Source organism: Mchenga conophoros, linkage group LG17 (genome assembly GCF_057382185.1).
Source record: "Mchenga conophoros isolate Kocher_MC1m ecotype Shallow Benthic linkage group LG17, M_conophoros_male_GT1.1, whole genome shotgun sequence".
Taxonomy (NCBI): Eukaryota; Metazoa; Chordata; class Actinopteri; order Cichliformes; family Cichlidae; genus Mchenga; species Mchenga conophoros.
Genome location: NC_140542.1, coordinates 28,536,216 through 28,563,488, shown reverse-complemented (window position 1 = coordinate 28,563,488; position 27,273 = coordinate 28,536,216). Strand labels below are relative to the sequence as shown.

General features: G+C 38.0%; 1 protein-coding gene across 2 annotated transcripts in view; it reads left to right on the top strand.

Annotated features, from left to right (window-relative positions):
• The window catches only part of cacna2d1a (calcium channel, voltage-dependent, alpha 2/delta subunit 1a), a 108,065-nt gene extending 89,530 nt beyond the window's left edge, over window positions 1-18,535 (top strand). Inside the window, exons 29-39 of one of the 2 annotated variants that reach the window (XM_085251165.1) lie at window positions 194-261; window positions 364-402; window positions 488-559; window positions 3,077-3,229; window positions 4,278-4,330; window positions 5,961-6,016; window positions 7,129-7,246; window positions 7,886-7,995; window positions 8,661-8,743; window positions 11,080-11,168; window positions 13,630-18,535. In XM_085251165.1, the coding sequence (XP_085107291.1) occupies window positions 194-261; window positions 364-402; window positions 488-559; window positions 3,077-3,229; window positions 4,278-4,330; window positions 5,961-6,016; window positions 7,129-7,246; window positions 7,886-7,995; window positions 8,661-8,743; window positions 11,080-11,168; window positions 13,630-13,666 (878 nt within the window). In that variant the 3' untranslated portion in view covers window positions 13,667-18,535. The remainder of the gene's footprint in view (window positions 1-193; window positions 262-363; window positions 403-487; window positions 560-3,076; window positions 3,230-4,277; window positions 4,331-5,960; window positions 6,017-7,128; window positions 7,247-7,885; window positions 7,996-8,660; window positions 8,744-11,079; window positions 11,169-13,629) is intronic. The other variant, XM_085251164.1, reaches the window with a different exon arrangement.
• Window positions 18,536-27,273: the final 8,738 nt, after the last annotated feature.

The window sequence follows — 27,273 nt, the reverse complement described above, 5'->3', positions numbered from 1 at the left end:
TTAATAGCCACTACGTTTGTCTATTTCTTCTTCCCTCTGCCATAGATACACAAACACACATACACAAACCACACATCAAGTTGTCTAGTTGTCTGTGATCTTTAGCCAAGTTCCATTTTCTGAGTTCAGAGTGGAAAGTTGACACAGAGGTCCGGTATGATCTAGGATGTCTGGCTTTTGTGTTTTAACCCAGTGGTCGGTGTACATTTGGACATAGATATGTGGAGAGAGATCTTCTCCAACACCTCACAGAGAAAAAGTGTGAGTAGATCCTATCTTGATGACATATTCAGCATGTGCGCAATTAGATACATTTTGTCGTTCCTATCAGTTTTCATCATTTTGCCCCTTTATGTTTTCAAGTGCAAGGATGAGCTGTGTGGCTGTACGATAGGCGATAAGGTAAGAGGTTCGGGTATGTAGAAAATGTTTTGCTGTTAGTTTTGGATGAAAATCAGCGCTGGTTTAATTATCTGTTTAATTCCAGAATTTAAACTGTTATATTCTGGATGATGGAGGCTTCTTGGTGATGACCAATCAGATTGACCATTTTAATGAGGTGGGCCTCTGGATTTTGTCCTTTTTTTTCTTTCTTTCTTTTTTCCATTCACACAGCAGTTGAAAATATAGTGATTCTGAGTGCCTGATTTAATGTGACCAGAACTCTGCAGTCCTGCGAAAGCTTAACACCCCAATTCTCCTCATCTGGAAACTGCCACAACTTTGTATCTAATTAGCAGTACCTGGCTACTACCTACCTTGGGAACAGTAAGGGTGTGTTTAGTTTTTCACAGGACATAGAACCCTATAAAAACATAACTTTTCACATGAGTGTATAGATAATGTAACAACTGATCAAATTCTGTTCATGAAATGAAATTGGAGGTTCAAGGTAAGCTGGATTTAAGTTGAAATATTTTGTGTCAAAACAATATTTCTTTCATTTTTCTTTACCTTGAAAGAAATTCTTTTTTTACTGCCAGAGGCCTTACATGCTCAAAGTTGAATTGAATTCAACAACCAGTCATTTTACACACAGACTGACCTTTTCCTGGACTCACCTAATGCAGTTTGTCTTTAACTTGCCAGCTTTCTAATACAAAGCCCATAAAATGTTTGAATATCACAACAAATCTTTTGTGAATCTTCAGTAAGCCTAAATTTGCTTTTTTATTACTAAAAAAAAACATAACAAGGGAGCCTAATAAAGTTTTCCCATGGCTTCCTATTATTAGCTAATTCAAAAAGCCCAAATACAGAAAATAAATGTTATTGTCCTATTCTAAAGGCTGACACTGGGCCTCTGTTGTCATCTGAGTAAATGTTTTCATGCCACCTCAACTCCTTCCCTAATCAGAGTTGGGTGTATGGTGGATAAATCAGTAGCCTCAGCAGTACTAAAAACCCAGTGACCTTGTTTATAAAAGGCAGTGTGCCCTCAATCATATTTCTCTCTCTGTGAGCTTCCCCTTTTCTCTCCCTCTTACTATGTCCTTCTCTCCCCAGCTTATTCCTTTGCTCTCTCCAAAACGCCCTCCGGGAGTCTGCAAGCTAGCAGTGCCGGGACTGTTAATTCATTATTTGCGTTATTGCACGTGGAAAGAAAAGAAGGCTCACTTTACCTTTATAGATTAAAAGATTTATATACTCTGCGAATGTTAAGATAAAGAGGAATGAATATATGGAGGACAGCTTGTTAACAGTGACCTGAGCGATTGACTGCATTCATAAAGTACAAACACACAGAACACTACTTACTGTACACACACCCTCCTGGAAACACTGTTACTTAAACACTTCCATGCACACAGTCATGTGATACCTCTGATATACTGAGGCAAACTACTTCCCCCAAGTAAAAATTTATGGCTGCCCGATGGACTGTGTTAATCAGATTATACCGAAGTCAGTCATCCTGGTTTGAGAGTGATTTGCTGTCTGTTTGTCTTTAAATTCTCTGAACTTTTTTTGCACGTCTACAGTTTCACGACTTTTTGTTGCACGTGTTTTACTTTGTATGGGGTTTTTTTTTTTTTCAGCAAATTTACAATCACTGACCACTTTATTAGGTACACCTGTTTAACTGCTCAATCAGCCTATCGCATGGCACTAACTTAACACATTTAGGTATGTAGACATGGTCATGATGGCCAGGTTCAAAGCAAACATCAGGCTTCTGTCAGCTGAGAACAAGAGGCTACAGTGAGGCTACAATTAACATAGACTCACTAAAATTGGACAGAAGAAGACATTGCCTATTCAGATGAGTCTTGATTTCTCCTGCAACCATTTGGATAGCAGTTCAGAATTTGGCATGCACAACACGAAAGCATGCTGCCTTGTAGGCGGCAGCTGGTAGTGTAATAGTGTGGGCACATATCACGCCCCCCCCTTAAGTATTATGTCAATGCCATAGCCTACCTTGGCATTGTTGCTGGCCATAATTACATGATGGCTTGATAACATTATCTTTTGATTGCTGGTTCCAACAGGATAACGCACCATGTCACACAGCTCGGATCTTTCATAATGGTTTCTTTAGTGGACTCAAATGTCTTCCACATTCACCAGATACTGTAACTGTCGTCAGTGGTGAAATGGAGGATTGGCATCATGGATGTGTAGCCGACAAATCTGCTGCAATTACTGTATATATTTCTGTCATGTCGGTATGGACAAACATATCTGAGGAACAGTTCCCACACATCTTTGTATCTCTTCTACAAAAAAATAGGTGGTTTTGCAGGCAAAGAGTGTCCAGTTCAGTACTAGCAACGTGTACCTAATAAATAGTTAGGCAAAAGTATAATGATAAATTCAAATTATCAAGAAGCTTAGGCTCTCTGTAAATGAACAATCCCAACTACAATATCAATTTTAAAAGTTTAGTAGTTTTGGCTGTGTTCAACCATTTATCTGCGGGCTGTAGGTAGTTTGTGGACCTTGAGGCATGTTTACTACTCATGTATTAGTCATGTAAATTATATGATTTCTTTGTGCAAGTTCTTATTTATTTATTTTTTAATTATAATTATTATTCTGTGCCCTGAATACCTGATCCCTGCTGCAAAACTAGATTGGGAAATTCTTCGGTGAGATCGACCCTTGTATTATGAGAAGCTTGATCAACTCGTCTCTGTACACCAATAAGAGTACGTATAACTACCAGTCGCTCTGTGATCCCAAGAAAGAGGACAAAACATCTGCCGGGTTGCGATCCGTCTACGTGGTAAGTTACATAAGCCAGAGACTATAAACACACGCAAAACCTATCACACAAACTGAGCCACGCATTACTGCACACCTACACGTTCTGATATCCATACGCAAATTAATTTCCCTGCATGAACAGAAGGATAGACGCAAGTAAATATGATGCAATTTGTACTCATACCTGCTTGATGACATGTATGCACACATACACATATACACACGTCACTCTAAAGGGAGCCATACATCTGGATAGTGCAGACAGTAGGGAAAGCAGAGGGAATGGTGAAAGCATGGCTAAAGTGGATGTTTCAGAGTAAAAGATTGCTTGGCTAACACATCAAGCAATGTACAAGCTGGCACTTTTTTTTGTCACTTACAAAAAGTGCAACTTCCAGTGGAATGATGTAAATTATCTGCCGATTTTACAGTAACACTGATGCTTTCCCTTGATGTTAAAATGTTTCCTTCATAGGAAGAGGCAATAAGCCGAAACTTAATAGAGGTATTTGTATTTGTAAAAATTTCAAATCATTTACTATACAAACAAAACTGTCATTTCCCAGCTGTTACCACATATTCGTGCATGGTCTAGTGACCAAGGTGAGATGAAAGACGCAGATATCTTCTGATCAAAGACTCTGTCAGCAGCCAGTGTAACACGGTTAGTAAAGCCTCCTTGATGACTGAGGACACCGTCAACTAAAAGGAAAGAGTACAGCACTGATTCACCGAAACAAGGCCCTCGCATGCTAACTATAATCAAAGCAACATGTTGGGGCTTTTATTTAAACTGTGTGCTACTTTGTTTTCTCACTGGTTCTTTGTTTACATAGTTATCCTCACATCTGTTGACGAGGACTGTGCTCTAATTTCCTCACAAAGGAGGAAAATAAAACCTCTGGCTGGAACTTTCGGTCTTTGTGCTGTGCAAAACTAGACAGCTACTGTAAACACAAACAGGATATTCAGACAGGCTCAACCAGCTTAAAATGAATGCTAAACTATTCATTGTAGGTTTTATTTGGTGCTCATCTAATATTCTTTTCTCATTTTCTCCCTTTAAGCCCACAATAGCAGATATATTAAATTTGGGATGGTGGGCAACTGCTGCTGCCTGGTGAGTTCTTTTTGTTATTTGTTTGATTTTTAAATTTTTTTTTAAATAATATGGTCTGAAATGGTGTCATTCCATTATTAGCTGAAATATTCTCTATAGAAGCAGGAATTTTAAGTCCTTAACCTCAAAATACATGGAAAGCAGGATTTGTTCCTCCACATGGACGTATAGCATCTGTTTAATAGCTGATTTTTTTTTTTCCCTAGACAGTCTACATTCCAGGAAATCATCTCTTGATTTATGTGCTGTGTCACTGTCTTGATGTCATTACAACATGTTTAATAAAAATTTATTTTAAGGCCACTCAAAATGTACCCATATTCACGCCCTTAAAGCAAATATTAGGACTTTTCAACTACAGTATGCAAATTGCTTGAGCTAAACCTCATTTCTTTATATTTTGTGTCAAGGAGCGAGACTACTTTTTAAAGTACTCTCTAGCTTTAGATGTCCAGGCTTTGCGAAAGTCTCTCAACCTTGTTCTTTGGACATTGGCTGCTTTTTCGCTACATTTTCAGTCCAATTTCTCAACCATTTTCAGATGAGTGTTTTGTTGGTTGTTTTTTAAGCCACTTAGCACCTATGAATCATCCAAGCTTAAAAGGGCTCTTAACTCAAGAAAAAGAAATCTGCATGACTGGAAAACAATCTATGGAAGAGTCGCTGTCAAGAAGCCGATCTTAGGGAAGAGAAAGAAATATATTGTGGCAGTGGCAACTGGTCTTATGGATCAAAATTTGACATTTCTGGTTAAAATCAGCAATATATGTGGTTAAAAATATATGGAGGAGGTTGCCAATCAGACCTGATTGCAGTGGCTTCATTCTTTAGCATAACAATGATCCCAAACACACTGGATAATGGATTGGATTTATATAGCACTTTTCAAGGCAACCAAAGCGCTTTACAATGCCACTATTCATTCACTCTCGCATTCACACACTGGAGGCACACAGATACGCTTCCCAACCCCCTGAGCCACAGTCGCCCCGATAAAAGCATAATGTAAAGAAATGTATAGAAAAGCAAACAATGGAACGCTATTAGTCATAGATTGGCCTCCCCAGAGCCTGAACCTTAGTATTATTGAGGTAGTTTGGGATCATCTTAACAGAGAATGAAACAAAAGGCATCCAAAGAAGAGCTTCGCATGTCTACCAAGAAGCTTAAAGAACTAATCTTTAAGACTATTTAAAGAAATTACAAGACAGTTGTCCTAAAGTCTCGACTATAATGTCTGCTTTCCATAAGCCTGCTTCGGTCCACGTGTGTCCGAGTGATTTTTATCATCAGAGCTTGCCTAAAGGTGATCATACCAAGTAATAACTTTCAAGCTGGTTTGAATGATACGAACACTATTTTTGACTTACATGTTGTATTTCCACCTACGTTTTCACATTTCAAGAAGTCAGTGTTCCTATTTCCCATTTTCCTAGCAAAATATAAAAAAAGAGTGACGGCTCAAGACGTTTGCACAGTAATGAAAATATGAAAATTGGATAGAATTTAGTTAGTTTAGCAGTTTGGTTTTAGCTTGCATGAGTACTTAAATAGATTTTTGTTTTAATGTATATAAAATCTAATGAATTTAACTATTTGTTTGTGTCTGGGATTGCTTTTTTGCTCTTAGGTCAGTAATGCAACAGCTAGTGGTCAGCATCACATTACCTAACTTCGGGGAAGCAGGTTGGTTCCTATTAATTTCACATGAGAACAAGGGGGTTGAATTGTTTCTAAGAAATGTCTGCAGATCTGTACAGCCTGGATTGCCTCCTTATGGAGAATTAATTATGATGGATGTTCTGTTTATTTTGAAGTCAGTGTCATTTTTACAAATAGTTACAACCTCATCCTTAGAGGAACTTAGCAGGCTTAGGTTTGTATGTATTAGGAAAAACAGAATACCAGGCCTCCCTCTCTCTTTGTTAAAGACACTTCTTTTCATATGACTTTGGCAAAATAGAAGTTTTAGTTTATTAAAGCTTTGGAATTAGTTTTATGCTGTCATCCCCATGAAAATGCGAGAACTGGTGTTAATGCCCAGAAATGTTCCTTTTTTTTTCTCTAAATTTAAATATTACTATTTACATGGCTGGTTTCTCCTGGGAGGAGGGCAATAAACTTTATCTCTTAAGCTGCTTTAATTGTCACATATGAACAAAGGATAAATGTACTATTTGTACAGCACTCCCTTCATGTTGAACCTACAGAGAATGATTGTCTGTGTTAGGTTTTCTTTAAAGCTCAGTGTCATAGCAAAATGTAGACGCAAACAAAATCAAATGGAATGGTAAAAGAAACTGTAGCTTAATCAGCTTTACAGAGGATAGCAAAATTCCCTTTAAATACTCAGGAAAAAATGCTCCAATGATTCCTCTATCTTTTCCTGTAGCATATGAAACGCTGGAAAAATCCTTATGAAGGGAAAGGAGATGATGCTGTCGATTCAAAACGACACAAATGCCCACTGTTAACGAAAATATCAACAGATTGACAGAAGTGTCAATTGAGGAATGTGCCAGAACTTGTGCTCATAAGCAGATATCCTTGGAAACTTTCAAAAGCTCACAGGCAAACTATGAATGTTACACTACTTAAAATTTACAATCTACTCGTTATGACGTTGTTTCGTTGTGTGAAGCGCTTTGGGTTCACACAAGTGCTCTCTAAATAAAAATAATTCAAAACACAACTAAATGAATGCTAATGTTTGGCGTAGGTATAATAGGTGAAAATATATCAGAGCTGTTGTTTTAATTGTGTGTTAACCAAAAATATACCTGAATGTGCTTCTACAGCTACTGATGATGCACCGGATGTGGAGAAGGAGGTCTGCATCAAGGAGGAATATCAATACTACTTTGAGAATGACAGCCTGTCTTTTAGAGGCGTAATCGACACAGAGAAGTGCTCAAGGTAAACCGTAAAAACCCGTCCCAGCTACACAATAGGCACTTGCTGTGTAGACGCTGACAGAGAATAATATCTGTAAAATACCTGATGTGGGCCTAAAACCTTTCAAAACATTTGCATGCCATAAAAGTGAAGTCAAGTCACTTGGCATTTTCATGTGTGATTTGTGCATGTGCACGGGCATGTGTGGTGTTTTAAGGTCCCTCTTGCCGGCTAATGGAGTGCCTGCCTGCGTGCCGCGTGGAATTCCTGCACTTTAGCTGCACACACGTTTCTTTTTAACGACCACTATAAAAATAAAATAAAATAAAAAAGCGGAGCAAATCATTTGAGCACCAGCAACATGTGGGTCTCAGTAAAGTTCTCGGAGGACAGCGGCATGGTAAGGCAGGTTTGTGTGTCCTTATGAGCATAGTTGACAAACTTGACTGAGTGATCCACTGTGTGTGCAGACCAATAGCTGACTACTTTTGTGGAAAAGAGATGACAATTACTGCATCTTCACTTCACTGCTTTCTGGTTAAACATTCAACTTCCTTGTATCTCTTGTGAGCATGTTTGAATGAAATCATATCTTTCCTGGACTCAAGCCCACGTGTCAACAACTGCTTTTGTGTCTCTTGTGTGTCTTCCCTTCTCCAGGCTCTATCACGCCGAAAGGCTGCCCAAGACGAACCTCGTCTTCATCGTTGCAGAAACAGAACATGGCTGTGAATGTCAGGAAAAGATATTAAAGCAGGAAGAACAGGAGTGTATCCTTTTACTAAACACCAGCTATAATCTGGTAGACAGTGTGTACACTTGACTCAGGGAACAGATGTTCATAAAGTTTGTGCTTTGGAGAACATAGGCGCTGATTATGACTGATATTTTTCACCACTCGCCATTTAAAGAGGACTTGTGGTAAACAACTGAATGTTCATTCTCCAAGCTTCTATAAAAGGGTTGTTTTCCATTATCGACAGCGGTTACCGTGGAGTATTTCCCTCATTTGTGTCCTTTAGAATCCCACACCCACAAAAATGATCATCTCCGCCATAATTGACATTTACAAATTGGCCCAGAATGAGAGACTTGTAATGCTTTGGTTTCTAAGTCTGTATGGCAGATGGTTTTGTGGGATAAGTCTGAATAGCTTACAAACAAATCAATGATGTTCTCGCAAATACACAGAGCTGTGATCAATTAGAGGTAAAGCCTCTTGGAAAACACCATTGTAGAACATGATGGCTGCGTCATTGCAGTATTAAGCAACGTATTCCAACTAGTGTCTTTGTTTAGTAATCAAGATGTATGATTTAACACTATTCCAGCTGTACGTAAAAACTGTGTCTTCTGAACAAAGCACTATTTGTTGCTGCTATTACTAATGCAGAATCAATCAGAAGTTGTCATGTTCCTGACTTCAGTAATCCAGCACAAGGGCCTGATCCTTGTCAATTGGCTTCCGAGCCGCGGTACAGGAAGGGACCTGCAGCTTGTTTTGATAACAATAGTCATGTAAGTGCCTTTAATCAGACTTGGATGATGTTTTCCCCTTTTTTAAAAAAAATGGTTGTTCTGTGCTAGTTTATCATCTCCAGTCTGCAAAGAACTTTTGTCTGGCTTTCCGGTGAATGGGAGACAAATATTTTCTCTCTGTTTATCTTCTAAGGAAGATATTTGGATTCTTTGTTGGGTTCTCTCTGGGGTACTCTGGCTTTCTTCCTTAGCCTCAGACATGCACTTAGTGGGGTTAGATTAATTGGTGATTAAAATTGCCCATAGGTATGACTGTGGCTTTGAATGATTGTCTGCCTCTCTATGTTAGCCCTACGACAGACTGGCAACCTGTCCAGGGTGTAATCCGGTTCTCGCCCTATCATAACTGGGATAGGCTCCAGATCCCCGTGACCCTGATAAAGATGAGCAGAAGAGAATAGATAAATGGATGGACTGATAACAGCAGACTTTTTCAGAGAAGATCTGCAACACTCAATGACCTTTAACTAGATATACAACCAACAAGCCTTTACTGAGTGTAGTTATATTGGAAAGAAAGACCATTGCAAAGCTTTTTGTACCATGCACTCTCCAGGCACTTTAATAGGTACACCTGTTCCTCTGCTCAATAATGCAAAAGCGAAGCAGCAACTCAATGCATTGAGTCACATAGACATGATAAAGATGACCTGCCGAAGTTCAAACTGAGCATCAGAAAGGACAAGAAACTTGAGTTTGTCTTTGAATGTGTCTTTGAACGTGACAGTTGTTCATTCTAGTATTTTCAGAGTATTTCGGAACTCCACAAACTAGGTTTGCAGAAAATGGTCCAAAAACAGTCTAAAATACCCAGTGATTAACAGTTGTTTAGATCAAGATGCTTGTTGATGCATGAGGTGAGAAGAGATTGACCAGACTGCTTTGAGCTGATTTTAAGACAACGGTAACTCGTTACAACCATGGTATGCAGAAGAGCATCCTAACACATTGAACCTTGAAGCACTTGCGCTACAGCTGCAGAAGACTGCAATCATGTCAGCTAATAACAGGAAACTGAGGCTGCAATTTACATTGCCTCACCAAAATTGGACAATAACAGATAAGAAAAATGTTGCATGGTCTGATGTGTCGCGATTCCTCCTGTGACATTCAGATGGCTGGCTCAGAATTCAGTATAAACAACGCTGAGGCACTGAGCCTGCCTTGTTCAACCTTTAAGAAAATGTTGCATTGTTTATTCACTTTATGACTACAGTGTACCCATCCTCTGATTATTGATAACGCACCATGATACAAGGTTCAAATCACCTCAGACTGGTTTCGGGAACATGACAATGAGTTCATTGTACTCAAATGGCCTCTACAGTCACCAGATCTCAATTCAATGAACTCCTTTGGAATGAGGTGGAACAGGACATTGGCATTGTGGATATGCAGGAAATGTGCGATACTATCATGTCTATATCCTCCAAAATCTGTGAGAAATTTCTCCAGCACTCTATTGAATCTTTGGCATGAAGAAATAAGAAATAGCCATGAAGGCAAAAAGGGTTCCAAGCTGGTACTACATTAGTAAGGTGTACCTAATAAAGTGTCCAGGGAGTGTAATTTTAAGTTTTCACGATTCAAGCCTGTTTTCAAAATGCCTTTTTTACTGTGCGAAAAGCATTTTAGCGTTTTTTATTATTAGAGTAAGAAGTACCAACATAATAGAGGCCAATTAAGGAGAGACCAGAGTCATTTTGGTCAAAGCTCAAGTCACTTCCTCAAAGTCCTTAAGACTCTCTCCCAGTATGGGAACAATGTATCAGTGCTGAACCCATGGCACCTTTCCATAACTAATATCTTTACATCGTGCATGCCACTTCTCTTTTGGATTCTTTTGTCTTTTGTGAAATCCCTCAAAAGCTGTATGTGCGTAGGTTTCCCATGCAAAGATAAACAGTCAGTTGTTTCTTGATTTATGAATAACTAAGCTAAACAAACATTTTTATGAGCAGCACAGAATCTTTGCGTGTGAAACCCCTGTGCTTGAGTGCTTTGTTTGTTTTCACTCTATAGTCTTTTTCCAGCGTCAAAGTTTTAAAAATGAACTCTTCTGCCTGCACTGTTGCTCACTTACACACGCATATGCAAACACCCACCCATCCACCCACACACTAACTTTCTCTCACACTTGTCTCTGAAGGGAATGCATCTGCCTTGTACTACTGTTTGTGTATGTAACCTAATTATTTCTTCCTTTTCTGCTCATATTTCCTTTCTAACCTGCTAACTATATGGACCCTTTGCTGCATGATTCTCTTTCTCTGTTTTCTCTGTTTCCCGCCTTATGATTGGCTGTTGATGGTTAGGATGAGGTCATGTGCCGAAGGAGCGCAGGCTCCCCATTGGCTTCTTCTCTGCTCATGTTACTGCTGCCACTGTTCATGTGCTGTCTCGGGTCAGTCCCATAACGCTCACTCGTTAACACTTTGTCATTATTTTCGAATGCTCGATCTTGTTCGTAACTCTTGCTTCTTTTTCCCTTGGTGTTTCAAGTCTTGTCTCCTCCCCCATTTTCATGTCCCTGCTTTGTTCCACTATTTTATCTTTTTCCATTGCTTTTCCACACATTTTCTCACCTGCTTCTCCTTCTTATTTTATATCACCATCTGACTTCACCTTCCCAACTTACATGCCTGTCCTTAACTGACTTTGAACTTCAAGCCATTCTCTTTGTATTATTCCCCATCAATCATTATCTGTCTTCAAATGTCTACTGGTTACTGATGTATCCGGATGCTAGCAAAAACAGACCGCTCACCTATCATCTACATCTAGATTTTATTTTCTTTTGCCAAAAAATATCAGGGGAATTCATTTATCCAAAGTTTTCCAGTCAAGTATGAAAAAAAACATCCTGATATCGTTTCATATTTTATGACCACATGTTTGATACCTGCATAGCTCATTTAGGGCGCTTTCTATGCTTCATTGTCCTTTGTTAATTCTGTTGTACAGTTGTCAAAAACCTGCAACTGTCAAGCTTTAGAGGACAGGATTTAGTCTGCAAAAGGAAATGTCACCAGCCACAGTGCTGTGCAAATGTCATGAGCCACCCCTCATTTATATTTTGCAAGGACAAGGGAAATGGGTACAGTGATTTATTGAAACAGGTGCAAACATAAATGGAAATGGAGTATGGCAATTCTTGAAAGTCGTTATTGCCGCCGTTATTCTTAGCCTGAACCCTCTGAGGCAGCTTCTTGGAATTTCTTGAAGTAGTCTTCAGAAACACTTCTCCAGACTTCTTGAGGAACATTCAAATATCTTCTTTGGATCGTGCCTGCCTTTTGTTCAAGAAGTCAAGATGATCCTACCCTGCAGAGCTCCGGACTCTGGGGAGGTCAGTTCCTGATTGATAGTGTTCCATTGCGGGTTTTTCTAGTCAGGTATGCTTTTACTGTACTGCCGATGAGTTCAGGATCATTGTCCCGCAGACAAATGAAGCTGTTCCCAATGAGGCACTTTATATATGACGTTGTATGTAAGCATTTATGATTCCATCAGTTTTGATACGATTCCTAAGACTACTGGCTAAAGTGCAACTCTAAACCATGACAGACCAACTCCACCGTGTTTTACGCATGTCTGTCAACACTCACTGTTATACCCTCTCCTGACCTCTGAATGTATTGACGACACTTTGAGCAACAAATGGATTCGGCACTCCTTAAGACCTTTTTCAGTCCAGTTCTTGTGTACTTTACCATACCTTACCTGGATCAATTGAATGTTCACATTTTTTCTATTTCTTAAGAAGATAACTTTAAGATATTTTTTTAGTTAGTAGCTCTTTGGGAACCAACTTGTTGGGTACAGCATGCCGTAACAAACAGCCTAAAGATACAATTTCAAAGTGGTTCTTTGCTAAGTGGTGTTTTGTGTAGACACAATGCTGCCTCATCCCTTGTGTTGGGTCCCTTTTTGCAGCTTGAATAACTCATAGGTCTGTGTTTGAAAAATCAGCCAATGTCCAAAGAAAGATTTTGAAAGACCTTCAGAAAAGCTCATTAACTATTGCTTGAGACCACTTACAAAAATTACAGGAAAGCCTAGCTGCTCTCAGCAAAAGATAAATTAAAATAGGGCTGGCTCAAAACCTTTTCATAGTACTGAAAAAAGAAGTGACATCATCAGATTCAACCTGTTAGATAATGAAGCTCACATTCATTTTTAAAATGAACACGCCAGTGTTGTAAAAAAAAATGCTAAGAAAAATAGAAAAACAGATGTAGATATGCTCAGCTGTTTGTTTAGCTTATGTATTTCTTTTCTTTATTCCCAAACACAACATTAGGAAGTAAAGTTCAGTTACTACTACTGTACTGGTCACACAGCAGTGATTTTTCAAAGCAACTGCACTCAAGGCAGTCTTTAGGTCCTTTTCAAGGGAAGCCATAAATATGTAAAAAGACATTCTGATAAACCTATCTTAGAGTTTTATATAACTAAAGGCACAAGCAGCAGGGTAGTGAAATAATATTTTTAAGAGAAATACAGTGTTTATTTTTCTTCATCTGGTTGACTCAGCATATAACTGTCTATAAACATCATTTCTCCTTTTAAGCTTAAGTTACAGAATTCCTATTGGTGTATATATATCAGATTCAGTGCACTCAGAAAAATAAAGTATTATAAGAGTATGTACTTGTAATATATGTAAATGTTTTAGTGACTTTTTTTCTGTTACAAAAAGAGCAAAAGCAATGGAAAAGTTGTTGGTGGACTGCTTATATACATATATATATATATATATATATATATATATATATATATATATACGTACGTACGTATAGAGATAAATGTATTCTCTGTAACAAATACTAACTTTAGTTTCTTTTTTCCCTGCTTGCCACTAGGAAGATAACGCTGACTGTGGCGGAGTGTCCGGCCTGACTCCGTCGCTGTGGCTAGTGCTGTCCCTTCAACTGCTACTGGTCTGGGTTGTGACTGACACCAGACACCATGCCATCCCATCATGACCTCCGAATAACATAATCCAACCCTGTATCTCCACCCCTTCGTATCTCCAACATGGCAACCAGCATGCAGCGCTGCCACCAAAATGATGAGCGCCCGATGAAAAGCGCTTTAAACAGACAAAAAAAACGTGAGCCCCGAGTTCTGCCAGTTTCTTTTGTATTATCAGCGGTTTCTCTTAAGGATTTCACCAGGGCACAAGTGACGAAAGAAATGCATATCAGAATATAATGATATGAAAGCTAGGAAAGACCTCAACCTATCTGTCCGTCATCCTTAAGTGGTGCCCGCCAGCTGAGATTAGAGGAATCCAAAGATTCGTTTTGATTGGCGAGTTTTTGTCTGACTTGGTTTCTTACAAAGAGACTCAACTGCCTTATAGTATCAGAGGGATTTGAATCACAATGGGTGGACTTGCTGTTTATTGAATATGCTGGGCAGTTATATTCACCACTGCCAGAAACAGCGCAGCCCTTTGCAAGAGTATATTTTGAATCGATTTGCAGTGGTTAGTTATTAGGTATTTATTGTTTTTTTGGTTAAGGAATTGGCCAAGATCAGAGCAAGAGATGCCAAATCATCACATCATCACGAGCTCTTGCCCTTCGTTTGCCTCATCTGGGTTGCTCGTAATAATATTGTCTCAGTCTGATTTTTAGGTAACATTACCCAGAGCATTTACACAGTGTCTCTGAGGACATTGTCTTCACTTCACTATGCTGTTCTTTAATGTAGATGCTGTTTTTTGCAGTGTGAAAGTCATGTTCATTGTTATGTTTTTGCACAAAAGCGGAACCTCCTACTGCCACAGAGTGCTTGTTTTTGAGTGTACAGATTTTGACATTGTAGCTGATCATATGGATTTTCTGCCTTGGTTTTGGATTGCCCCGGTAAAAACTTTGCTGCCATAGCACGCATAAACCAGTCAGGACAAGCTTGGCTGGTGTCCTGTACCTACTCAGTGGACAAAATCTCTAGTGCCATGTGGACTCTGTGACTCATACAAACCCCTTTTTAGACTGTGGCTGCTGAATGGGAAATGGTAATAATAGTATTTAATTATTTAAAGGTTATTTGACCGAAAAGTCAGGATATCATTCTGCTTTTTTTTTTTCATTATAGCCACAATTTTTAAAAAAAAGAGTTACAGGAAATTTGTATTCAACATTTATGTCAAAATTTGGTCAAAATGAAGGGAAAAGGGGTATATTTGTATTCACTGCTGTCACTTTTTAAATTAAATGACTACTGTCGGCACTGCAATTCAAAGTGCAGCTGCTGTTTCTCTTCACGGTTTGATCTCCTTGCTGAAGAGCTGAACAGCCTTTATATCTGTGTAGTGGTGAAGTTGCCTCTGTCATATTTATTATACTGTGATATCAGCTACTATACAAGAGCTTCATACTATCACTCTGGCTGATATATCAGTTTCTCAACAAAAAAAGTTCATCCTTTTTCATTTTGTGTGCCTTCTTCTCATATTTATTACATATATTAAAAATACCTACATAATCCATGTGATGTGCTGATACTACTGTACATGGTTTTATTAAATTTTTGTGATTGTAATTGCCAAAGAGAGAACAGTAAAGTACATTTCTTTATGAAGGGAAAAAAGCGCTAATCAGTCGAACCACTGCTTTAAAGCAAATATATCTGCTGTAAAAACAATAACAAATTTCACAGGGCCAAACTGGATTCCTATCAAAGCCAAATATCAATGTCAACGAATGAAAAACACTTCATGAATTTTGGGAGGAAAATATTTTGAATATGCAGTATGTGGAAAACCACTTGCTGCAATTATACAGCTCATTTGCCTACTTATACACAGACTTCAAACTTGGATGTGATTGTTTGAAACAAGTTTTAAATCTTTAAGATAAAACTGCCATTTTTACATAAACAAGCTGACTTGACCGTTTGTTTTGTCGATGATTAATATTTATGACTTTAACAGGAACCAATCACATCATTTTAAATAAAATAGGACGTGTGTGACGCCTTTCATTTAGAAGTTGGTCATATCCCAGGGTTGAGACTTTTTTTTTTCTTTTTGTTCCTTGTTTAGTAACATGAGATAGTTCGGGATGTGTACTCTGTGGTTAAATGTGAAAAATGCTTTCATGCTGAGCATTCACACCAAATGTTAGATTTGAACATTAAAACCAATCAACAATTATTTGTTTATGGCACTCAAAATGTTAACAGTGTAGGAAATTGTGGACGCTAGGAAGCGAGACCGAGGAGTGCGTCTTTTTGTGTATACTCCATAAACACTGGCGGATGTTTCCAGAGAACTACTTAATTCTGTGGGGAAGTTGAAAACCACACAATTTAATCTACACGTATCACATTACCACTAACATTCACCCTCTTCAGAATCCTTTTGTTGGCTAAACAATTACATCACAATGACTTATGTCAGTTTTTTGTGTGACGCATTTCTGCAAGTCCCGTCAAGACATACTAGCTCTTCTGGCTTCTTTTGTGGCAAAGCTCCACCGGCACCACCACCAAAACCATCATTGTCAGGAAGTTTCGCAAAGGAACTTTTAATTTCCAATGTTTTCCTCTATCTTTAACTATAATCTTCCAAAAAAAATGTGGTGAAAATAACAATGGCATTTATGCTCTGCATTTATTAACCCTTACGAATATCAAGTGCCATATCCAGTAGGTCTTGTATTCTCTTGTGGAGAAGCCTATTACTATAACATTTATGCAATGTTACCAAGGCAAGATACATTTCAAATTGTTTCAGTGTGCTGCATGATATTCCTGCTTTACTATGTAATGATAGAAAGCATAATATACTGAGTGTCCGGCATTAGTTCGTGATATGTTAAGGTATGACCAGCTAATACTGCCGTCTCTTGAGGGGACAGCATTTGGCTCTGCTGAGGAACAAAAGAGAACCAGATAGGTAAACATGATGTTTGAAATCACTATTCAGTCTTTCTGATCGATTCAGACCATGTTGTTTACAATTATTTAAGGAGCATGCCAGTAATTTAGCTCATTTACTACAATTCATGAGTACTTTATCCAATTGCCAGTAGTTTTCCAAACCATGTTGCAATGTTTGGTATTTCAACTATCAGGTGAACGCAAACTGATGGCACTCAGAGGATTAAGCCTTCCGGCTTTGTTGGTCTTTTGACTTTAAGAGCTCACGTAAATATTTTACCAATAAATATCCACAGTGATTAGATTGAACTGGACTCTGAAGCATCATGGGCATAGTCTTTACTGAGTTCACTTCCTTTTGCACCATTCATTAATGGGCTTTAGCCACTGGATGGGTAGACATGGACATTGGTGTGCTTGTCCCCTAAAATGCCTTTTGACTTTTCTTTTGGCAAACCCTTTCAAACCCTGTCTCAGTTTGTTATTTGGAGGCATGGCGCTTTATGTGATAATTTGTCACTGACAAACTATCCACTAAGGCCTCACCTCATCTTTACTGGAGTCAGCCTGGGACCATCAAACATCTTTGCAGTGTTGGGCCCTATAGAGGCATTTTTATTGCAACTGCCTGACAAATAATGCAGTTAATTGTGCTAGCAGCTGTCTGTGCTCCAGTCAGTGAGTGAAATTCACTCTATTGTATTTGTATATTTATTGCATGTATGCATGATACTTCTGCACTGTCCGTGCATGCACCTATGGTTAGCCATTTACGTCCTTGTCCAAATATGGTAATATTTGGCTTAAAAAAAACTATTTTTATTTATTTATTTCTGATGGACATGATGTGTCCCTCTGTCACTGATTTGAAGCAGGACCTTATAAACCAATGGGTCATATAGTGTTGGCTAATCAGTCATTTATATACCGTATATGGCTATACTTTGTTTTTATTAGTAATTTGGAAATGTTACAGTTATAACACAGGAAATCACAAAGGAACATGGTAAACACAATACCTGCCAACATTAGCATGATACAATGGTGACTGTGAGCATGCTGCATATTAGTGTTAGCAGTTAGCTTAAGATATCGCTCTACAATATATTATCTTAAAGCAGCTAGTATTGCTGTAGTTATTTGTCTTGTCTTACCCCTACATTACAGACAGCAGTTAGTTTCCATGCGTTTGTATGAATATAAAATAGAAGAAACTTGATACTTACTTAATGTAATGATCTAATGAATGTAAACCAATGTCCATGCAAGTGTTAACAAAACTGCAAAACAGTTGGTAGTGTAGTAACTCTAGTATTAAATGTTCTGAAGTATACATGAAATGTAGTTATTTAGCTAAAAATGCTGGCATGGTGATTCAGTCGCTTTGCTCAAAGAAGTAATTTGATCTGATGAAACGCTTAAACAGAATCCCTTTAGAGATGCATGGAAAACAATGGAGAAAGAACATAACCTCCACAGCCATCCAGATGTTTCATTCTACTCTTAAGTGCTAAAATCAGATGCTGTCACCTCAGGAATAATGTACTCTAGATGTGATATGAAGTGTTTTTGATTCTGTTGGTGCTCTTGGTGTGGATCGTGTGGGTTGGCCTTTTTATTTCTGGAACCTTTTGTGTGTATGCGTGTCTATTACCTTCCTGCCAGTCTGGCAGATGATTGATGGGCCTGTCGGTCAGTCTTTCTCTGCCTTTGTTTTTTACGGCAGGCCACCAAGTACTTCGACAGTCTCAGCTTCAGATGGGTCTAAGTGGGCCTCTCTGTCAGTCTCCCTTGATTGTGGTTTAGTATGTTACACTTGATTTTCCAGAGTGAGTCATGTTAAAACAAAAAATGTACAATAGAAAAAAAGAACAATGTTTATAATCCTGGGAAAGAAAAAAGTTTTTGTTCATGTGCAAATAAGGTATATACAGAATAAAACTTTATCATTACTAGATATTCCATTGCGTTAAGACTTCTGGCTGATGACCTTTTCTTATAGAATGACTGTTTTTTTTTCCACAGTGGATCAGATTTCTGTTAGTAACTTCTGTCACTTTGCCAACACACATTTCCCATCCAAATGTGTGTGAGAATGTGAAGGAAGCACCCCGAGTCTGCTCTCCCAGTGTCTAGCCAACATCAGAAACTTGCATCCAGCCAAAATCAACATTGTCCAAGAAAAGAAACGAAAGATTCTTAGGTCCATCCACATCTCTCCTCGCTGAACACTGAATTTGACTCTGCTACACATCCATTAACAAAGGCCCATAATGGTCATAAATTTAGCGATTCCTGATTTCCCTGTTGCACGCTGATCAAATGGTAAGTGAGTTTCTCATTAAGATGGTCCGATTTACACTTAAAACCTGAAACCAGCTGTGCACACAGTTTCAGAGCTACTATTCCTCACTGCCCCCCAAAGGCAAACTACAGGCTCATTTTACGCTTTATTATGGACGTTAAAACTAACCGTACTCCTGCACGGTGTGCTGCTGAAACATAAAGAATAAAGGGATGCTTTGGGGCATTTTTAATGAGACCAATTACAATGACTTTCTTCTTTATAATGCCCTATATTGTTGGTAGCACGGCTGGTGAATGACTATAAAGAGACTAATATGATTAAATTCTTGATTATGGTGTCAATCAAAAGTGACATTTTAGACAAGTATAATTTGTACGTCTCTGCAGCAAATAAGAGGCGTACAAATTTAAAATAGAATTTATTATCATATTAAGACAGAGAAATTGCTAGCTCATAAGTTTATATTTTATAACTGATGCATATTTTTCATCTCTGTTTTTAGTGCTTTCCCTTTCCTTAATGTACAAAAGATTTAGTATCATGCCTGAAAGCTGTATTTTCCAGTGACAGCACAGTGTCTATGTTGGACTCCATTGTTTTCCCCCTCCAAACTCTTCCTCTCTGAAAGTATTATTCCTTGTCTGTCACGGATGACTTGCGATGTCAACAGCACACGGTGGATTTCCTGCCAAGGGTTCTGGATTTCGCGTCTGGCAACAAGATGACCCTGTTGGTTTACACTAAGAGGTCACTCCTGTTGTGCTTTTGATTGTTATCCTAAGTCCCCGGGCTTGCGTCCCTCTGTCACTGATTGATATCTGGGCTGAAGTCCCAAAAGTAAAAGGCTTCTAATGTAAATATGAAGAGTTTATTATGTCGGTAATTAAATTTGTAAGTATTAACAGTCCTCTCATTACAAGATATTTATTTTCCTAAAATGGGCTTTCCAAAGATTATAGAGACGGAATCGTATTTGTGCACCAAAGTGTACCTTTTAAGTGCTTTTTCTCCTTCATTTACATGCATGTCCACTCTTCAAACCCCTACTGTCCCTCTTCTCATCTAATGCTTACCCTCGCATTCCTCACCGCACCAGATGAAGAAGATATAGTTTCATGGAAGTACTCTTTAAAGCACTGCCAGTTTTAGATTACCCAAGAATACATTCTCCACATGGATGACGCTTTGTGCCCATGGACAAATACGCTGTCCACCACTGAGAAAGTCTTTTTGTTGTTGTTTGTTTGCTTTGTGCACAGATGTTTCAAACAATCCAACAGGCACACACTTATTGGGAAGGAAGAACAGCTCTGTGGGTTGGGGTTGGAAGAAACTGCATTTTGAGCTTCATCTGGCAACAAAGAACAAGAATAAGACCACCAAGAAATTGTTGAGGTTTTGTTTTATTTCCACGTCTCCTGCTTTTTAGCTCCTTTGTGTCATTTTAAAGGTTGTTACTTTGACTCGGGGGCTCAAGAGAGACATCTGTAACCACCCCAGTCCCAAATGAACTTCCTACCCTTTCATTTAAATTTCAAACACCTCATAAAGGCATTTGTTTGGCAAGAGCTCAAAACCCAATCACAACTGCTGCCATAAATATCTTGTGATACTTACAAGGCACCAGAGGATCTCATTTGGGAGAAGCTGAAATTGATATGTTTAGCATATCTTGTTCTTTCCTACAGAATTTGTGTTTTTTTTTTTTAACCGCCGCATTTTTTATTCATAAAGGCTATACCCTGAGGGTCAGCAGTCAACTGCATGCAACTGCCTACGTTCTTGTGCTTTCTTTTTCTTTTTAAAGATATTAGATTACGATGAACGAGATTAGAGTAAAAGTATGGCTTTCTTTCATGGTGTTTAAGTAGTTCTCATGGCTCACGGTTTAAATATACGGACAAAAAGATGGCTTTTATTAAATAACAAATCATTGTAAATACTGACATGATCTGGTTTTAATTAACAGTTCTGATTTCTCATCACAGTCATTACTATATGGATTCTAGAAAAATCCTTTCCCTTTAAGCTTCCGAAGGTCCCGTTTGTGTTGGTAACAGATTTTTTCTAAATGTTTTAGCTGAAATTTGTTAGATTTCGTGTGTAATGTTTGCTTTGAAATCCAGGTGTGGCCTAACAGCAGCCAACTTTACATGATCTATGGTCCAGCACAAAATGGTGGTCTGTGGTTCACGCCAAGTCGAGCTGCGTTTTCCAGATGACTGCACAAGTTCTCTCTATGACTGTCCTTCGCGAGAATGTGTTGCGTAAGAATTACAGTAGGTAGGGAGGTGACTTGAAATCTGGAATACAGACGATATTACGCCATAAATGGTCATTTCTCATCATTTCTATGGAATCAAAAATGTTTTGCACAATTGACTTCGGGTGTGATTTCTAGAAGCTGATGAAGCTGTAAGCACACTGGAGAACATCATAAAAGTTGAAACAACTATGAATAGTTTTAATTTTTCAGTTTTAACTATTTATTCATGCACTTACGTGCCCCTGTGGCCTGAATGCATGAAAATAAGGAGTCCTGTTTCTACTCTCAGGCATTTGTCACCTGTGTCACTAATTCTGTTTATAAATGTGTGTGAATGTGTGTGTGAATGGGTGGATGACAGGTTGTGTAAAGCGCTTTGGGGTCCTTAGGGACTAGAAAAGCGCTATACAAATACAGGCCATTTACCATTTACCATATAACTTTAATGAACAGAAGTCCTTGGTGTAGCAAAAGGGTGGAAGCTTTCTGGTTCAGTGGTTTCTTGCAAATATGTGGTTCTTCTTGCTTCGCTGAGCATTGACTTTCAGCTCATGCCAAGGCAGTTTGCAGCTGAGGATGAAACAGGAGATGAAAATTAGCACCTTGAAATCCGAGACTGAGGTTCTCAGACGGATGACATTTAAATGTTATTTGCGGAGGAGCCGCTGCTGCAAGTGGATGGGTTCAAGTTTCTTGCGTTTTTGTGGCGGAGGAGAGTGGAGCAGAAGATTGACAGGTGGATTGGTTCACCGTTTGCAGTAAATGTGAACGCTGCTGAATAACTTGAGAATCGAACCCGATAAGGTCACAAATATAAGCAGTGTAAATGAGCTTTCTTCTGAAGGGTGTTGGGGCTCAGACTTTGAATTAGGATCGAGATTGGTGATTGATGATTTGAGATTAGAGACTAGAGTTGCTCCCCCATGTTGAAAGTAGACCGCTGAGGTGGTTTGGGCTTCTGTCTATGATGCTTCCTGGGTGCCTCCTAGGTGAAGTGTTTTAAGGCCTTGGGGTGGACCTGAGGCCTCCCGGAGGGATCATATCTTTCAGCACACGTGCAAACATCTCAATATCCCTCTTGAAGACCTGGAGGACGTGGCTGACATGTACCAGGTTGGTTGAAGATCTAAAGCAGCCAAATGAGCAAAGAAATTATCAGAATAAATAAAAATCTTTTTTTTTTTTTAACAAACAACCTATAAGAACACAAATAAACCAAAATAAACAGATAATCAAAAATAAACAAACGGGTGTACCATCTAGTGTGTATATACACACACACACACATACACATACACATCCATATACTTAGACATACATACACATACCTACATACATATTTATTCGCCTATACCCTCATACATACTGACATATACATATATACACATAACAATTCAGAAATGTGGCATACATAATTACAGAGATTCAAACAAAATCGGGTCTCCTTGACAAAATGTAATGTTTCCATTTAACCCAAATATCACTAAATATGTCATATTGGAGGCTATTAATGAAGGTAATTCTTTCCATTTTAAACATCCCATAAACAATCTCATACCAGTCATTTAGTGATGGAATTTTTGCACTAAGCCATTTCTTGGTAATAGTCTTACGGGCAGCCAGACTCAGAATACCATACAACAGCTTGGACGTTTTATCTACATTCATTGAGTATAAATATCCAAACAAAAGTTCATCCCAATTAAAGGGAAGTTGCATACTAAAAATGGTCTGTAACTCAGAATGAATCGATACCCAAAAAGTGTTGATCAATGGGCAGGACCAAAACAAGTGGAAGTGTTTTATTCCTTGGGCCCCACAGTTTCTCCAGCAGCTAGTGATTAGAATAATGTTTACTTTGTGCAGGAGTATTAAAAAACCCACAGAGACTCTTCCTACCAAAACATCTCCATATATTAGAACTAGAAATTCTCCACTGAAAAGCACACTGCTGATACCAAATGTCATTTGAAATTGCTGTATTTGTTTCCCTTTCCCATTTTTTTTTAATGTAGGTAGTATTCCGCTTCTTAACCTCTTGTATACCCTTATACAGTCTAGAAATCACCTTGAGGCCGGGATCTGCCTGGTAAGCCTTGACAAATATATTCAAAACAGGTAGAGAGAAAAGATCTGTTCTCTTAGGTATAAAGTTATGTAGGTGATGCCTAATTTGAAGAAACCTAAAAAAATCCATTTTGCTTAACTGGTATTGATCTTTTACTGATTGGAAGTCCATAAGAATTCCCTTATCGTAAAACATACAATATGCCATTAAGCCTTGTCCTGCCCATTTTTTATATCTTACATCTAACTTATTGGGTAAAAAATCAAAATCAAAAGCGCACCATCTTAAAATCCTGGCCTCTTCATTCCAATCATTCTTATTAAGAAATTGTAACCAAAGTTTTAAAGGCAAGTTAGTCCATTGGTTTCCTTGATTAATTTGTTTTTTAATGAGTGTCACATCCCCTAAGCTTGCCTGAATTGGAAAACCTCTTAAGGCCACTGTTTCTGTTTCTATTTCTTTCCATCTCGCTTGGTAGTCTACATTACACCAACACACTAATATCCTCAATTGAGCTGAAATATAATAATCTTTCAAACATGGGAACCCCAACCCCCCTTTGTCTTTAGCCAACTGGATAGTTTGGTACTTAATCCGTGGTTTTTTCCCCTGCCATATGAACCTAGAGATTATTTTGTCCCATTCCTGAAATTGTTTATCAGTTATTTCAACTGGGAGTGTTTGGAACAAATAAAGCATCCTGGACAAGATATTCATTTTATCTGTATCAATACGTGATTCAAAATTTTAAAATGCTAATAAGTTCCATCTTTTAGTATCCTCATTTATTTTATAACACAAAGGATTAAAATTTGCATTATATATCTTAGAGAGATCTTTAGTAATATTTACTCCAAGATACTTCATCTGCTCCGACTCCCAGTTCAAATTGACTTTAGACTTAATTTCCTGATTTGGCTTATAATTAAAAGTTAATATGTGAGTCTTCGATATATTTAGTTTATAACCTGATAGTGAGCTAAAGGTCTCCAGAAGTGATAACAGCTTGGGGAAAGTAATGTTTGGATTTGTCAAGTAAATCAAAATATCATCAGCAAACAAGGAAATCTTATGCTCTCGACCCATGATCTTGACTCCAGTAATATTATTGCTTTGTATAACACTTTGACTCAGGGCCTCTATGAAAAGAGCAAAGAGTGAGGGACTTAAAGGGCAACCCTGACGTGTCCCTCTCTGTAAATTAAAAACATTAGAAAGCACCCCGTTAACTTTAATTCTTGCCCTTGGTGATTTATATAGTGCTTGAATAATCCTGATAAACGATTGATGAAATCCAAACTTGCCCATGACTTTATATAGAAATTCCCAATTAACCCGATCGAAGGCCTTTTCAGCATCTAAGCTCATAAGGACCATCTGAATTTTATTTTTTCCAACATAATCAATAACATGTAATGTTCGGCGAACATTATCTTGCGTTTGTCTCTGCTTAATAAAACCAGTCTGATCCAAGCTAATTATCTGAACAAAAATATTTTCAATTCTTTTGGCAAGGATGTATGTGAATATCTTATAGTCCTGGTTAAGAACACTAATAGGGCGGTAATTTTCACAATCAAGCCTGTCCTTTCCTTCTTTAGCTATTAAGGAAATAGAAGCCTCATTCCAAGATGGGGGAATTACTCCCATCTTTAAAATATAATTGAATGATGTTCTCATCAAGGGAATCAATAACTCTTTCATTTCCTTATACCAATCTGATGGGAATCCATCCGGGCCTGGGAATTTATTAGGTTTTAATTTTGAAATAGCTTTTTTAATTTCAATTTCAGATATGTCCTTGATTAAGATTATATTCTGGTTTTCATTCAGCTTTGGTAAGCAAAGTGAGTCCAAGAAAGATATCATACCTTTAACATCCAGATTGTGTGTATAGTTCTTTGTAAAATTTTAGAAAAGCTAACGGAATGTCTTCCAATTTATACACAATGTTATTTGTTTGAGGATCCTTTATTTCATGTATTATATTTTCTGATTGTTGTTTTTTTAATTTATAGGCCAGTAATTTTGCAGATTTGCCTCCTACCTCATAGTATCTTTGTTGTAAAAAAAAAAGCCATATTTTTTTGTATTTCACTTGAAAAAATTTCATCAATTTCATTTTTCTTCTTTTGTATTTCTAATTTCAAATTTATATTTGTGCTTATTTTATGGGCATCTTCAAGATATTGTAGTTGCGCCTGGAGTTTTCTTAAATGCTCATTTCTCTTCTTTTTTAAGTTAGTACTGTAGCCTATAAGTTTTCCTCGTATAACCGCTTTTAGGGCATCCCATAAAATACTCGGAGAGACTTCTTCATTGTCATTTTCCGCTACATAATCTATTATATCTTGGCTAATTTGCTCTTTCAACGGACATAGAGTACTTGTATTTAATCTCCAAGATGTAACTCTTCTTTCGTGTCCAAGCACTACTTACAGATACAGTGGGGCATGATCCAATAAATCCATCACTCCTATCCTGCAATTGACCACACTGTTAAAGTCTTTTTGACACATAAAGAAATAATCCAATCTAGAATAAAATGAATGTGGGTGAGAAAAAAAGGTATAGTCCTTCTTGATGAGGTTTAATTCTCTCCATACATCTATAAGCCCTAAATACTTTAAAATTAATTTAATATTTTTGGTTATTTTATTTAATCCCGGGGCGTGTGGGTTTGATGAGTCCATAGACAGATTGAGTCGAACATTCCAATCTCCTCCCAAAATTAGAGTACCTTGTGCCTCTACAACAATCATTTCAAAAACCTGTTTAAAATTTTTTAACTCTGATCCTGGGGGAGCATTTATAAGAGTAGTCAGTGTACCCTCCAGATACCCCTTAACTAACACAAACCTCCCCTCCTTATCACCGATTTCTTGAATGCATTCAAAATTTAACCTACTCGAAATTAAAATTACCACACCCCTTTTTGAACTCTGAGGACAGGAAGAAGAATACTGGTTCAATTTCCATTTCTTTAGTTTTTCATGCTCAAACTTCGGTAGGTGAGATTCCTGTAGAAAGGCAACTTCTATTCCTTCTCTTTTTATTTTTGACATAATTTTACTTCTTTTAATATGACTCCCCAAACCATTTACATTAAATGACACTACTTTATTTACCTTACAAGGCATTGTTATACGACCTTATATGATTTTAATCTCTGCACATAGCCAAAAATCGAAAAGTACATCCCGAGTCAGAATAAATAAAATAAAAATCAATAAAATAATAATAATAATCACCCTCTCTTTAGCATTAAGCATTAACTGAGGGGTTTCTAGTTAAATCAACCAACCAAATCTTATCCTGGTGGAGAAAAGAATATATACTTTTGGCAGTACACATAAATCCTATAGACTCCCATTCAAAAAATAAAACAATTAAAATTTAAATTACAGTCATTACAGATATCAGAAGCCACAGTTATAGGCTTAACATTACTTTCAGCAATCATACAAACCAGATACATAGTCATTCAAAGCTTGAACCAAATGAGGTTCCTAAATAAAAACAGAGGTTTACATAATTGGCTTGGCAATGTTCTAGCCTTACCCCGGCATATCCAAAACAGCTTAAATTCCAAATATCCTCCACTTGCTTCGTTGTCTCTGCACTGCCTCGGATCCACGTTGGGAGTTCTGTTACTTTGTGACTCATCTGCTGGTTATTAAAGTACTCACTTTGTTGTAAATGCTGTCTGGTAACATTGGCTTTTCATGTTCCTTTCATGTGTTTTTTTGGCCACAGAGAAAGTGAGGCTAAAGCAGAGGCCCCAGCTGTATCAGGAAACCAGAAACATAACGAGTACAGATGTGGGATGCTCTTCCTCAGCGGGCTATACAGTGACCAATACCAGAGGTCTGATGTGGTTTTTGAATCACCAGCAACACCCACAGTTTTGTATCAGCTGTCTTTGACTGGAAATATGAGTGGTGTTTATCTCAGGGGAGAAAAGAGCAGGA